Source organism: Akebia trifoliata, chromosome 8 (assembly GCF_017979445.1).
Source record: "Akebia trifoliata isolate Shusen 1 chromosome 8, ASM1797944v1, whole genome shotgun sequence".
NCBI lineage: Eukaryota > Viridiplantae > Streptophyta > Magnoliopsida > Ranunculales > Lardizabalaceae > Akebia > Akebia trifoliata.
This window is the reverse complement of record NC_141382.1, coordinates 2,339,875-2,355,391: the sequence shown is the minus strand read 5'-3', so window position 1 is coordinate 2,355,391 and position 15,517 is coordinate 2,339,875. Positions and strand designations below refer to the sequence as shown.

The following is a 15,517-nucleotide window of genomic DNA, read 5'->3' as shown; positions in this document are numbered from 1 at the left end:
TGTTGAAGGGTGGTTTTCTTGTGTTAAAGCCTACAAGGAGAGATGTATTTATTGAGGTGAAAAGAGTTTAAGAAGAGATTAAAGGACATATCACATATGGATGTCTTCTTGTACAAACAAAAGACATATCACATGTGGGTGTCTTCATGTACAAACAAACAAGAAGTCGGACACATATTAGTCAGAGATATCCAGTATGGTAAATAGTTTTTACCAATCTTTGTGAGAGAATCTGCTCTGATTCAAGACGGCAACCGCCAAGCGCTGTTGTCTGCTGCAAGTAGTTTAGATTCCATTCCTTTGATCCATATATTGGTTTTGCAGATACACCGAGACCAGCAATTTAAAAAGGGGGAAAATTATTCCAAAATGAAAAGCAAGACAACATGCCAAGCAACCCAAAACAACTTCATGAATACTTAAAAGAAATTGTATTTAATATAATTTTCGAACTTACCAAATCAGTTAAACAAAAAAGATGAAATATAATATGTTTCTCATCACAGTCCTTGGATCCCACTACCAACAACCCCCAAGAGGCTTTGCTCTTCCATCTTGATCTTGTTTTCCTCCAATATCTCAAATGCTTGTAAAAATTTACTATGTATATCATATTTCGTCATGCTATTAGGTAACCAATATGAAAAACCTTAAACCTTGAACTATAAAATGAAAAAAAAGTAAAGCCCATTTCATTTGAATGCCAATACTACAATGGCCCTTACTTTGGTTTTATGGTTTTTGATTTTGTATCATCATCATCATCATCTTGACATAGATGTGCACAGGAGTTGGCTCTAGTTCTGATGGAAAAACACATACTGTTAAAGAAAAGCTTAAAATTCAAATAAAACTAACAACACTCTAACATGAATAAAGAAATATTGGGTTTTAATCAGTTTTTGAATGGCTGCATTATTAAAATTCAAGTAAAATAAAAGTATCATTTCTCCATGTAAGCATCATGCAGTAATTCCTATATACAAAGTTATCCAAAACATTCATCTTCTTATCTCTCTCACACTCATCCTTAAAATTAATTGAAGAGTTTCAACAGCCACGCCAACTTTTACTAACAGCACCCCAAGATGTGTGTGATTCCTATGGTGATTTACATATGAATTGGGGTGCTGTTAGCAAAAGTTGGTGTGGCAATAGAATCTCTCTTGATTAATTTATTCTAATTCATCTTTAACAACAAGAAGCAGCCACCCAAGCTTCCACTGCTTGTCAAGCTCACAGGATTAAGAAACACATTCAAGACCCATACACACTATCATCACTAGTTAATCTCAATAAGACCTTGTGCCCCTTTCTTCAGAAGGCTGTTATGCATCAAGAAACAAGGCTAATCAAAATATGTATCCCCACCCCTCATTTTTCTTACAAAAAATAAGGAACAAAAAACATTTTCTTCCATCGATGATGCTTAAGATATATATCTTTAAACATCGTATATATGTTAAAAGCACACAAAAACAAATAATCAACAAGCATAGAAAGAAATGCATGACTTGCCAAACTCCTGAAGGCATTTCTTTAGATTTTCTTTCTTCTTAAAAGTGACAAATGCCATTTACACATCCTGAATTTCAATCTGACAAATTTTGGAGTATAATTAAACACAATATCCCACAGCATCTCAGTGGTTGCCATTCCAATTGTTTGCTCCTCTAGGAAGACTCCACTAGTTACAGTCCGAAGGCAACTCTTTGAACATAATCAGGACGCCTCTTGCTTGGCATACGAAGAAGCCCCATAATCTGGAGCTCTGTAACTGCCTTACAGAACCATGCTTGAACTGAAGCTTCATTTACGTCTTCAGGCTCACTTGTATCTTTTCTTTTTTTCAATAATGGTGACTGAATCTAGCGTTTGCCTTTAATACTTGGACAGAGGACTGATTTAAAAGATTCAAACCAATCGTGGAGGTTGATTAGATCACCATGCTTTTGAGCTAATGTATACATAATAGAGGTATCATGCATCGATGGTAAGATGTTTCCACTCTTGGTACAACACTACAACGGAGATAGTTGTGAGACTTGAGAAGATCAACTTGAATCGTTCTCCTTTGGTTTCCAATTAAAGCAGCTTGTAGCACATCAACATGCTTGAAACAGAAAATTTCATGGAAGGGTGCACATTCGATGGGCTTTATATAATCCCCAACCATACGTTCCAACAACGTAGCCACTTTCACATTCACTGTTATTGTGTCCTTTTCGATATTCAACCAGCCTCGAGATATGGGTGTGCCTGTCCCATCACCCCTTAAACCCTTGTTTTCAACCTCACATTTCAAAATAGAGTGCAACTCATTCACTTTACCATGGATCTCAGCAATTTCTTTTGTGTGTTTTCTCCAAAACTGAAGCAATTGACGCAGTGATGCCATTGAAAGATCACTTAGCTTCTGTACTACCTGACAAATGAGACATCCCTTGCAATCCACTGAGGAAGGTTTTGCTAGATCTTTCCCTACTCCCGAGTGATGTTTAGAAGAAGCCCTTAAGTTGCATAAAGATGGATCAAGTGCTTCACAAAAAATGTCGAATAGTTGCATTTTATGAAACTATGATGCTTCGTATAAGTACAAGAACACAGAACTCCAGTCCTTCCTCAATTCCTTTATTTCAGATAAACCAAGCACCAAACTCTCACCAGTTATAGTAGTTTTATCCCTACTTTCACAAGATGGAAGATCAAAAGCATACTTAAGAATTATTTCGGGAAACAATGTACACTTTTCAACCTAGAAACTCTTACTATCTTCTTCAAGTAAGCCTTTGCATAAGAAACTTAGAGGCTCCATTAAGAAATGCTTAACACATGCAATCTTTAAAGCCCTAATGAAAGAGGTGACAGTTCCATCCTGTCTTATAAAGTAGTTTCTCAAGAAAACCGCCACCTTGTAGCTAATACCAAATCCTGCACAAGGATTTAGAAGAATGGCAACAATGATAGAATCCAATCTCTCAGATGGAGACCCCAAAGTGAACTTACAAAGGTGCAAGCATTGAAGGGCATTGGACGGAAGCACATTTCTTGGAGCATCAATAGTTGTTGCAAGTCCCATTACTAAGATGATTGGAATCTTAACAACCCACTCCCTCAACATCAAAATGAACTCAGAAAAGACGGATCCACAGCATCGCTCCATATCTTCAATGATCACGACCAAAGGATTACCATAGTTTTCTGGTTCACTATACCATGATGCTAGGATAGATAGATCTGTTGCATCCGGGCTAACTATAACTAGTTGTCGTAATAGACTTTTAAGACAACCACCAATCCCATTCTTGGCTGAAAAGTCAAGTGATGAAAGATTAACCACATGGCATCCATGAGACTTCAAATGCATGCCAAGCTCTTTGAATGTAAGCAAATCATCGACAAACTCTACATTTTTTGTGAACACCAGACCCGTAAAAATCTGCTTGTAAGTGATATCAGTTACAAGAGGGTATGAGCAATTTACTTCAAGAAAGCTAGGTGTACCAGTTGATCTAATAGCAGAAAAGGATTCACGCACCCATTCATGTATCTCATTGAATACATTGATGTTAATGTCCCTCAGAACTTCATTGATAGTTATCTCAATTTTTGACCAGACAAGATCAAAAGCTTCAATTCGCAACTGTTCATAGTTATGATCAATGTTTTCTTCAACTCGCTCGATGTCCTTGGATATTCGGGCAGATTTAGGTGATGCTGGAGATAAATCTATCTTTCTGATTGTCTTGGATCTTGAAGGTTTCACATCTGATTTTCGAGGCAATGCCTTGTGAAGAACAAAGAAAGGCTGAAGACTGCTTTCACCATCTTTGGAGATTGAAGGTGGAGAGGAAGAACCAGGAGTTGTAAATGGTGCCATAGATGCTATTGGGAACAAACTAGTGTTGGAGTCAGTTGTTCGTCTGGATTTTGACGTCATTGAGAGATCTTGTGAGATGCTTATCTATGTCCTGCAGAGGTAGAATTGGAGGTTACATATCTAAGCATCTTTCTTTTACAAAGCCAAGTAATAGGCTTGAAACATGGGTACAGACCAAATGAACGAGGTTCTTGTTCACTCTTATATTGATCTATTGGTTTTTTATCACAAAATACAAAGGCTTTAACCAACACAACCAAAAAAAAAAAAAAAAAACTGTTTCTATAGACACGCACACATATCTAAGTGTCTTTTTCAACACATGCAAGATCATCAATCCAATTTGTTTATAATTGTAATTGCCATATGCCACAGTCATATACACTGGATAGCAGAATCCAGTTAGCTTGATAAATGTTTTATCTAAACAAATAAGACAATAACCCGTTAAGGATTTCTGGAATGGCAATCTAAACCTCTTCTCTGAACAGCCACCTCATCTCTTACTATTTGGAGGGCCGATGTAACACCTCCATCTGCAACTCAGCTCGAACAATGCAACACCTCCATTCTTCCAGGCTTCTGGAGGACCAGTCTAGAGAACACTTTCTGTACAAGAATTTTAAGTTCGAATCCAAAAGTTTTCTCAAGATGCACAATCCAAGTTCAAAATAATTTTACTCATCAGAAAAACTAAAATTTACAAAATTTTACATATTTTTATGTTTCTGTTCTTAAGTTTCCAATTTTTGTTCTGTTTAATCATGTTCATTAAAGCAGCCAAAGAAAAGTAAAGAGACGAGAAGCAACATCAAAAACCCTAGAAATACGATTCCATCAATTACTATAGAATTTTGAACTTCAAAAAATCGAAACAAAAGCAATATAATGTTTGATTCTCAAAAGCATTAGTCTTCAACTTTCACCATTAAAACCTATTCAACCTTCAAACTAATCAACTAATAAAAGATTAGATTGTGTAGAAAATCAAAGGGTTGTTACAAAGAAGATTTAAATCTACTAACATAAACTAAAAAAAGATGACCTAAATGTAAATGCCATCATCTTCAACCTGTAACAAAAACCCTCCTTTTTTCCCCAACACCAATCACCTTCAAACTTCAGCCCTTGAGTTTGTCTTTAAAACCAGATCTCCAACCTTAATGATCTATCTTACTTCAACCTTATCAAGGGTTTTACTGACAAAAAATAGAAAAGAAAGGGTTTCCTCACTGAGGGTCGAAGATGAGAGAGAGAGGAAATACCTGCTTTATAATATATTTATTATCAATATATAATTATTATTTTATCATTTTGGATCGGAATTTTATTTTCTCTGTTCTTTAATATTTTATATCCTCCATTCTTCAATTTTCCAGTGTTGTTGTGATTGATCTTATTTATTAAAGCAGCAAAAGAAAAGTAAAGAGACGAAAAGCAACACTAAAAACCCTAAAAAACACGATTCCATCCAATATTATAGAAATCTAAACTTCAAAAAATCGAAACGAAAGCAATCAAATCTCTTCTTAACGATTGCAATAAAAGTAATCAAAGATTAAAACAGATACTTTGCTCAAATCCACAGAGATTAGCACTAATAAGAAACCAATTAGTAGAGAATCCAAAATGTCAAGGAAAAAAAAAAGAAATATTTCCTCCTGTAAGTAGAAATTGGGATGAATGAGTACTTTAGATAAATAAGACACGTGAATGCACTGCATCATTATGATTCAAACAAAACCCAAAAAACACAATAAGTGCCCTGTTATTGTAATTGAAAACACCAAAAGTGGAGCAAATAGTGATCGTATGTGTATTGAAAATTCTCTTACTTATGAATCATCCTTATATATACAAAGTTCAGAAACTCAATATACTTTTTTTTTTTAAACAGAGATAACAAGCAACCATTGCCTAAAACCATGATTGAAAATTCAAATTGAAGGAAGTAAAGTAGTTATATTAGTAGCACAAATTAAAACTATTTGTGCACATACCCAATTGTCTATTTTGAGCAACTTGTTCCCTAGCAAACCTTTGAATTTCAAAAGCTTCAAGCCTTTAACACTTAACTGCTCTCATTGTCAACCAACCACACATGACTCTTGGTTTATTAGAACAAATCATTGTTATATAAAATGCAATTAGTAAGCATTTATAAAACAGAATAAACATGTTGTGAATATTGAAAATGAATCAAACCCTCAGTACAAGACGTGTAACCTAAAAATTCCTCAATCGTAATCATTGATTCCCAAAAATTCCTCAATTGATTCGCTACAAATTGGACGAGCATAGTGACGAGAATCACTATTTTTATGGGTAAGTGGGTGTTGGTCTGGGTTGACCTGATTACTAAAAATCCAATTCGAATGCAAATACATAAACACGATTCAAGCAACTCGATTCAATCACCACAATCACACAAGCTAGAACCCAATTCACCTGCAAATACATAAACCCTAATCCTAAACCCACCAAATAGATCAGGTAAAGTATGGTAAAGTAAGGCAAATGATACGAAAATTGAAACATAGAAATTCAATTCAACCAGAGAGGGCTGGCTGGTATGGACTTTAGTGATTCTCTATGATTCTGTGGTGTCACCATGGACGACTAGACGTGTATTATTTGTAAAAGTTTTAATGCCCATTAATGGCGGACAAGAAGAGAAGTTGATGCAAGTTAATCGCTAGGGTTTTGATGAATATCGAACCAGCTGAGAGAGAGAGAGAGATAAAATTAGAGAGAGCTTACGGATTGAAATGGGTTTCACGATGATGACGATGAAGGAGCGTGAAGGGCGAGAGGACTCTGTCTCTGTCGAAATGCGATCTTCTCGATAGAGAGTTCACCCTAAGCCCTCTTTTCAGAAGAAAGTGAGAATTGGCGAGTTATCTCGGATTTTAACGAAGATGAAGAAGAGGGAACGATTGATCTTCGCGTTTTGTGTTCTTGTTGCTCTTGAGATGTCAGGACTCACAAGTGGGTGGAAGTCTTCCCGCCAAAAAAACGTAAGTCTAGTGCGCACTGCCAATGGATAGGAGCAGACCCGAAATTCTATCTGATCTGATGGATTAGGATATGGATTGAGGATTCGGGTTCTGATAAGGATCCATATCTATTCTTGATCAACCATATTCCTATCCGATTGGGCCTGGATCACATATAATGTGAGAGTATGTGAAATTATAGGCTAATTTAATGATACCCTTGACTGAAATTCAAGGTTGCCTTCTTTTCAATGGTCAAACTTTCAAAAAATTTACTTATTTTTAATTTCCTTAAAAAAACCTTAAATTATTATATAATAATTTAAAAAACAAAAATCAAAATTACCATTAAAAATCATCAACAAAAAAGTAATTTCAACTTTGGGACAAGGGGGTAAAACCTAATATCATCAATTTTTGCAAGGGTAGTAAACTACCCTAAATTATATTATATATTATTTTGTTTAAAATACAACAATATATATATATATATATATATATTGTTATCAGATCAATTTTATGTCGAATCCAATCATATTGGTTAGATTGACGCAGATCCTTCGACATTTAGGAAGGATATGGTTTTTTCTCCCACGATATCATGTTGCTATAACTAGAATTCTAGACCTCGACCAATTGGACAAATATTTGGTCTAGTGGTCTGTTAGATTTTTAAGACATTAATTGGATTTTTTGTCATAAACCTCTTTGGTTCCTATTCTTTTTTCTTTTTTTGATGAGCCACACGTAATAACCACTCTACCCGGATACAACAATTAAATATAAGTACTTTATATGGAGAGACATATAGAGATTTGAATGTATGACCTTGGGAGCAAATCCAATCGCCCTTACCATATCAATTAACCCCTGGTGGGTTTATATTGATTCTTATTTTTTTTTTGTCAATTAAAACATTTAATTTGCACATACATTCTTTCTGTCCCCAAATGTACAATGGGATGAATTTGATTGGATTATCTTAGACAATAAGCATATCCTCAGTGTTTTGGTGAATATTGAGATAACCCCTATGTTTTCAAAATGATGAGATGCCTCAACCTTAATGATGAAATATCCCCGTTTTCAATCTCTTGCCAAAAAATCCTCGATTTTACACCCAAAGCCCTTTGTTCATCACTTTGTCATACCATTTTATTAATTACTCTTTTTTACTTTTAAATCAACGAACAGAAAATTAATAATTTTTTACCATAGATACTTTGTCAAATAAATTAAGGATCAAAGAGGATTTTTTTTTTATTTTTAGGTAAGGGGGTGTCAAGGGTATTTTGGGGAACATAAAAATGTTTTGGTCATATTTTGTTAGTCTCTTCTAAAGGCCATGGACAAGGGAGGTATGTCATAAATTTGAAAATAAAATGGGGGTAATCTCAAATATTCATCAAAACTCATAAGAAAATGTCTAGATTACCCAACTGCAAATGGAATTTTTTACAATAGAATAATTCCCTTTCGAAAAATGAATCTAGAGAAATAGAATTCGTTTAGCCAACCATAAATTTTTTGTGTAAGTATTTGTCTTCTTTCTTTCTTTTCTTTTTTTTTTTCATGATCCGAGGTGTTTGGTACTCTAAGCACCCAACCAATCCCCTCTCATCACACATACCAAGTAATTTCTGGGATAAATCACTAAGGGTGGCCCCTAAGGTGGTTTTCGAACTCAAGACCTCTGCTTCCTAAGGCGTCGATGTAAGGCTTTGTTGTTGTACTTGTTTTTTTTGGGAGGCTTTTGGCTGGGGCCGTCTCTTGTCCAGTAACCATTCTGAGTGGAGACAAGGTTTCAGTTAAACTATGAAAGAACTAAGGTGTTCGATCACTAATAACATAAAAAAAGATACACAAATTTTTAAGCATGGAGCAAAAAAAAATGAAGAAACAAAGATTTCTTCATATTGAATTATGAATTTTGAAGCTACATTGCAGGAAAATTGCAGTTACAAGGTTACTATAGATACCACGTATACCAAGGTTGATGATACGTCAAACATTGTGAGTCTATGATTTGGCAATAAAATGTCCAATGATGTGTTGGTGCACCATCTCAACTCCAAGCAGGTAAGACGAGTGGATCTTGTGAACCTTATGGTACTTGATGATATCCCAAGAAATCCATTTCAATTGTGGGGTGTAGATTCATTCCAAGTGATTGGTCCATGTGCAAAGTCGCCAATTTGCTATCTATTAAATAAAATCGATGGGGAACGATGATTGGAGACCATGTTTAGTACAAGTCCACATGTCTAGATGGTCCCACCTATCGTCAAGATATTTCTACTTCCATCGATACCTCCCTCGAAATGTATGGCGTGGATCGGACATTTGTGGCACTAAAGTTACACCTTTCGGAATCAAGCAAGAGATGAAGGTGTACAGGAGGAATCCAAATTCACCATAATAGAAACATTTTTATACCTAGGGCTTTAAGCATTTGAATCTCGTTCACTAATATAATTATGTAAAGTGTCAATGTCTCAACTTTACTAGTGTGTGTCCCCTTGAAACTACATTGTTGATTTCAAGCCTAGATAAAGGAGGTGGGTTACGTTAGGTTGGTAGTCAATATAAAAAATTTCCTCCCTCAACATGAATCCTAAACAAACATCTCATTTCATTCATGCTAAGGAATTTCTCAAAAGTGATAGATTCCAACTAAACCCAACAAGAAGACTCGGCTTTAGACATATGGGAATGGAGGGACAATATTTGTATAACCAAACTCAAATATTCAGGATAAGACTTTGTTGTTGTTGTTTGAAGTGTCAATGTCTTGTAGATTGGATCGTTAACAACAATGTTTTAAAAATTGTAAACTTGGATTGGATGTCCAATAAGTCAAGTCAACTTGATGGCCAACAAGTCAAATTGGTTGAGTCAAAAATATCTATATTATTAATAATAAATAAATCAAAGAAAAATTATATTACCACACTAGATTGGTTTTTCTTATAAAATTTTATTTTTAAAATTTTAAGCATGTTTTCAATGAGATCAATAACTCGGTGATGGCAGGAAATGTGCACAAGTCTATGGTATTGTCACCCATAGACTTTATGTCACTTCAAAAGATTTAGATTTCCAAATCTCAAGTTGTGAATCATAAAATCAATAAGATAGGATGGAATTCCCAAAATGTGCCTCAAATTTTTGTTTCTTCTTTCAAGCTAAATTAATCACTTTTCATTCATTCATATAATCACCTCAGAGCATAATTTCCTTTATAATTTTTTACTTATGTAAAACTTGTACTTGTAAAACTTCATCCATAGTTTAACACAATTCATCATCTAGAAACTCTATATTATACATTCAAACCTTTCTTCCATACAAAGTACTCACTAAAAAGAACTTGCACAAGTAATTATTTATATGCCTAACTGCATAGTCCACTATATTGTACACAATATTTACACAACTTAATGCATTTATACCTCTTGCTAGACTTCCAAATATTCTTTTCCTTTTGGTTTCCCGCTCATTACTCTCAATCACTCTGCAATATAAAATAGGAATAGAGAGAGCTTAAGAAGGATCACATAGCTAAGTAGTTAGACCTTCTAGAGATTGTTCCCAAAGTCTTAGGTTCAAACCCCTTGAAATTGTTAACCACTAACCCCACTAAGCAAATAAAATAAAAAAACAAAATGAATAGGAAGAGCTCCAATTCCTTCTCAATACCTCCCAAGGAAAATCTTGAATTGGATCCCAAATTGACGAGTTAGCGTGAACTTATCCATGCAGTTATGCACTCTTTGAATAAGAATCCATTTTCTGAAAGATCTTGAGTTTTGTGCTTTGGTGGGTCGTCTGAGATTCTTTCAATGACCTATGTCTTGTTGAAGGGATATCTATATGATTCGATCGATTGCGTAAGGCCAATAAGTAATTGTTCACATCCTAAGATTTCTATACATTAAATATAACCCAATTCTATATCAGTTTTAAATGCGTACTAATGTTCATAGGACAAATAGTATATCAGTGTCCAAACACTCAGACATGATAGTAGTGTTCAAACAATCAAATGGTGTGTCAATATTTAGGCGTTCAAATGGTATAAACCTATCAAATGGTGTGTCAATATTTAGGCGTTCAGTGTGATACTTTCTCAAAAATTATGTATGTAAAAAGGCTCAACCAGATACTATCTTGTTACATCATAATGGATCACTTTCCAATCATCATTAACATGAGATTCATATGTTATATCCAAAAGGATTTATATCGAGTCTTATCCAATTAGCAACATATATTATCTTTCCTCACAAGCCTCAATTCACATTATTTTTCAAAATAATCATTCCAAATAAATTTAAAAAATCATTTACACACATAATACACTCCATTTGAATATTATGTGATAAATGTACAAATTGATTATATTTACTCTCAATGTATGGTGATTAGTTAATTTGATTAATTGAGTAGGCTGGACATAGGCCTTCCAATAGTTAGTACCATCTTCCTGATGCCTGGAGTGACAAATCGAAAGGAGTTTGTGCCAAGCGAAAGAGGATTTGTGTGCGGATTTGAATCCAAAAGGCTTCGTCAAGCAAGTAAAGTGTGACAGTGACATTAGTCGCAATGTGTTCTAGCCTTGCCTTGGTCCAAGGTTTTTTTTTTTTTGGTAGGTGTTGAAGGTTCAAAATAAGAGAGAAAAATACCAAAGTTAGATTTTTAGTGAAGAAAACATGTAAAAGTATGGAGGGTTGCCACCTGAACCGTGTGCTACAGAGTATCTGCTTCCTCCAAAACATATGTAGATATAGAAACATTTGAGAGGTACGAATTTTAATTTACCACTAACTCTCTGCAAACAAACAATCAAAATTTAACTTGGAAAGTCATGCAAGTGGATCCAAACTCAGTCAAGTTATTTATGCAATATTTATTGTTTTTTGAAGAAAATAAAGGTTGAAATTATTTCTAGAAAGTAATTTAAAATATATTTGGTCGATTCACACTAGTCAATTTGACGGAAATATATTTGATCAAATCAATCTTGGGTGGATCCATCCTTCATGTACCTTATTTTTTCAAAAATGATGAGGCATCTCAAGAGCATCTGTATTTTTTCTTAATATACACATAGCTTCGTCAGATTCTTGGCCTACAAGAAAACAATGTGAAACAGTCTTCAACGTGGGCTTGACTTGTCATCAATAATGAAGTCTGACTTTTGCAGTCGAAAGGACTGATATGTTTTGCAGTTGAAAACTTTCTCCAACCACAATAGGGAAAAGAAAATAACTAAATAATAATCAAACCAAAAGGCCAACAATAGGGATTTAAGTTGGAAAAAAAAAAAATTGAATAATGCTGAAGTGACCTCAATATTGGACCTCATACTGCATACCTTGTTGTGGAAGTGTATGGGAAACATAGGTGCTTTCCTCCAGGTATAAGTGAAAAAACATTTATGGTTTCTATCCACTTTCACATCAATTAAGATGTGTAATATGAAGTCTAATCTTGAGGTCACTCCAACACGACTCAAAAAAAAAAAAAATTAGACATACCACTCCATGATTTGGTGAATGTTTGATGTAACCTTAACATGTATTGTCGAACTCATGACATGTTCTCTTGACCTTAGTTTTCTCTTACCGATTAACTTAAATCCCACCATCTTCAACCAATTGTGACCAAATTAAAAACCCTTTTTTTCTCAAAACATGTAATATTCATTCTTCAAGATGTTCAATCTCTACTATTTTGATCATCGGCTTAATCCCTTCTGAGATTTTCCTTAAAAAAAATTTCCTAAGTTCCATCATCTTCTCATTCTCTGAAAATCCTATCTCGTTTTTTAGATTTAATTAAGTTGAAGTAGATAGAATCTTGATTTGGATGATGATAAAAATATAAAAAAAAAACTTTGAAGACTATAGATTGAATGTTAATGTTGCAAATTAGGTAAAAAAATTTTATCTAAGAAGTCGAAGATAAGAACATTTGAGTCATTTTTCATTAATTTATTAGAGATAAGACAGATTTCAAGGTCATGTCATCAGTTTGAAACATAGAGGTAACTAAAAAAATAAATCAAAAATGTGGATGGGTATGTCTAAATCACAAAAATTAAAAATAATAACAAAATAAGAAATAAATAAAAAACCCAATAACAATGCTTATGTCATGGTAGAATTGAGGTACCAGTTAGACAAGATAGTCTTTTACATTGACAACTCACACATAACATAACAGAAACCAAGACAGAGAACATAGCTCACAGAGATAGTTTTTTTTTTGATAAATATAGCTTACAGAGATAGTCAGAGATACTTAGGGAAGTAGTAGGGAGAGAGAGAGAGAGAGAGAGAGAGAATAAGCAGCTATATAGTTAGTTGGTGGTAGTAGAGAAGGAGACATGCTGCTTGGATGTGCTGCACTCATCTTTGAGGTTTGTGCTGTTAATGGGGAAGAGTTCTAGGGTTTTGAGAGGTCTACTGTAACAAGGAGGAGCTGGACCCACATCCATCATCATCATCCAATCACGACCGTACATCTTCATCCACTTCTCCATCTCATCGCTCTCTGGATTATCCACCTTCCACGTGTAATTCATCACTTGGGTTGATGCCTCTTGAAGTCCTTCCTACTCCATCAAAAAACAAAGAAAGAAGACAACCATCACTATTTGTTACACTTCCTGTGTGTTGTTTTTGACGGCAAACAAAAGGAATAATAGAGTACATCAGTTTACAGTTTATTACAATGGCACTTGATATTTAAGATTAAGATTGAATGGCTCTGATTAACTCTTTTTGTTATTATTTAGATCATGATTTTGATTTTAACAAAAATAGAATCAAGATTAAAACAAACAACCACCCATGATTTCTTTAATCAGACGATTGTATGTTGGTCCTACAATAAAAGAGAAATATTTTGGACCAACATGTATATATATCACAAACTTCAAAATTTTCATATTTACATGTAAGAAAGGCACAAAGAGGAAATATTAAAAACTTAATAGTTAAGACTTAAAGAGCCAATCAAGCAAAGAACATAGTACTAAAAACAACAACCCATGATTTCAAATTGATCATATGGAGGCCCACAAAGCAAAACCCATCACAAACTATTAAATAAAAAAAATTCAAATTTACTACACACCTGGGGAAGAAACTGAGGTAAGTTATAATGGTGAAACTGTTGAAATCCAGTAGAAGGAGAAGCTTCAAAATGGTGAAGAAGGTGGTGGTTGGTGGTCTGCTGCTGGAGTTGTTGTTGCTGTCTACTTAGTTTCCTTCTAAGTTTCTGCCTATCTCTTGCTTTATGGTTTTGAAACCAATAGAAAACATTTTTTCCTTCAATCTTCCCATAAAAAGAAAGATGGGCTGTTATCTGTTGTATCTGAGAGCCATTAGGAGTTCTTATTCCTCCTCTATACATTTCTTCAAGTATCATAAGTTGCTCTGGTGTTGGACACCATCTTGTTGAAGTTGCTGGTGACATCGTCTCTTCTCTCACTTTTCTTCTTTTGTTTCAAATTCTATAAGTAGTACATATATATATATATATATAGTAGAGAGAGAGAGAGAGAGTAAGTAAGACAAAGGAGAGACAAATGGGATGAAGAGAGGAGAGAGGGGGCAAAGAAGAGGTTAAACGAAGAGGGCAAAGTACTACTGAAGGTGCAGGTCATGCTGATGTTTCCCTGAGAGAAGCATTCAATGTGGGTTTCAGTCCATGCTTTTCCTTTGCTTTCCTCCTTGTCTTTGTAGTCAGAGTGTGAGAGAGAGAGAGAATCTTGAATAATACTGTCATCATCACCTTATAATTTACTTCTTAACAGAAAATGCATATAGAGATAGAGGCTTTTATGTGCTGCACTCTCTCCCATCCAAAAAAAACAAAAAAATGAAAGAAAACTATTGCACCTACCATCAATAGTTTTAGATCTTGACTTTATGGATAGTCAACTCGTTGAGTCATGAGTGAACTCCGATGAAACAATATAATGTATTAAAATAGTAAAATAAATGAAAAAATGGGTTGAAATATTAAAATTTCTTTAAAAATCAGAATAGTTAGACAGCAAGTTTTTGTGTGTAAAGGGAAGGAGATATAGCTTCTTAAAATTTGAAAAGGAATATTTTACTAATTTCACAGTTGCACCGCCCTCTTGAAAAGTCTTATGTGCAACTGATTGAGTTGAGGGTTAATCGGACCTTGGATTGTGGCCTCTAGGAGTTCATAATTTCGTGGCGTTTTGAACACTTGACCTATCCTATCTGAGGAACTTATCAAAACTCGACTTTTCCATTAGATCAAATGAAATAATCAACAATCTTAAGAAAAAAAAATTGGACACTTCACTTAGAGATGTGATATTACCACATGATTATGTTACGGATAAACATCATAAGAATTTTATTATAAAGTCACCATATAATTACATTACTTATGGTGTTTATTCATAAGAATAATTTATCAAAATGGTAGAGTTTTTGAAATTAATTATCAAAACGGTACACTGTAGCAATTAATTCCGAAAACGATAAATTTATCGTTTTCGGAATTAATATTTTTTATCAAAACGGTAAAAACAGTAAAATATAAATTTTTCTACCGAAAATACCCTTTTTTTGTTTTACATATATATTTACAA

At 34.2% G+C, this 15,517-nt stretch overlaps 1 protein-coding gene and 1 pseudogene across 2 annotated transcripts; both read right to left on the bottom strand.

Annotated features, from left to right (window-relative positions):
• Positions 1-5: 5 nt before the first annotated feature.
• LOC147395402 (origin of replication complex subunit 3 pseudogene) lies at positions 6-6,903 on the bottom strand (annotated as a pseudogene). The gene is made up of 2 exons (XR_015180724.1): positions 6,641-6,903; positions 6-3,971 (listed from the first exon to the last, which is right to left on the bottom strand). The product of XR_015180724.1 is annotated as an origin of replication complex subunit 3 pseudogene (transcript).
• Positions 6,904-13,028: 6,125 nt separating this feature from the next.
• Positions 13,029-14,731, bottom strand: PRS (Homeodomain-like superfamily protein). The gene is made up of 2 exons (XM_086451079.1): positions 14,020-14,731; positions 13,029-13,495 (listed from the first exon to the last, which is right to left on the bottom strand). Exons 1-2 carry the CDS (start codon positions 14,359-14,361, stop codon positions 13,241-13,243), a joined length of 597 nt encoding a protein of 198 aa, XP_086307205.1. The 5' UTR covers positions 14,362-14,731; the 3' UTR covers positions 13,029-13,240.
• Between the last annotated feature and the right edge of the window lie 786 nt (positions 14,732-15,517).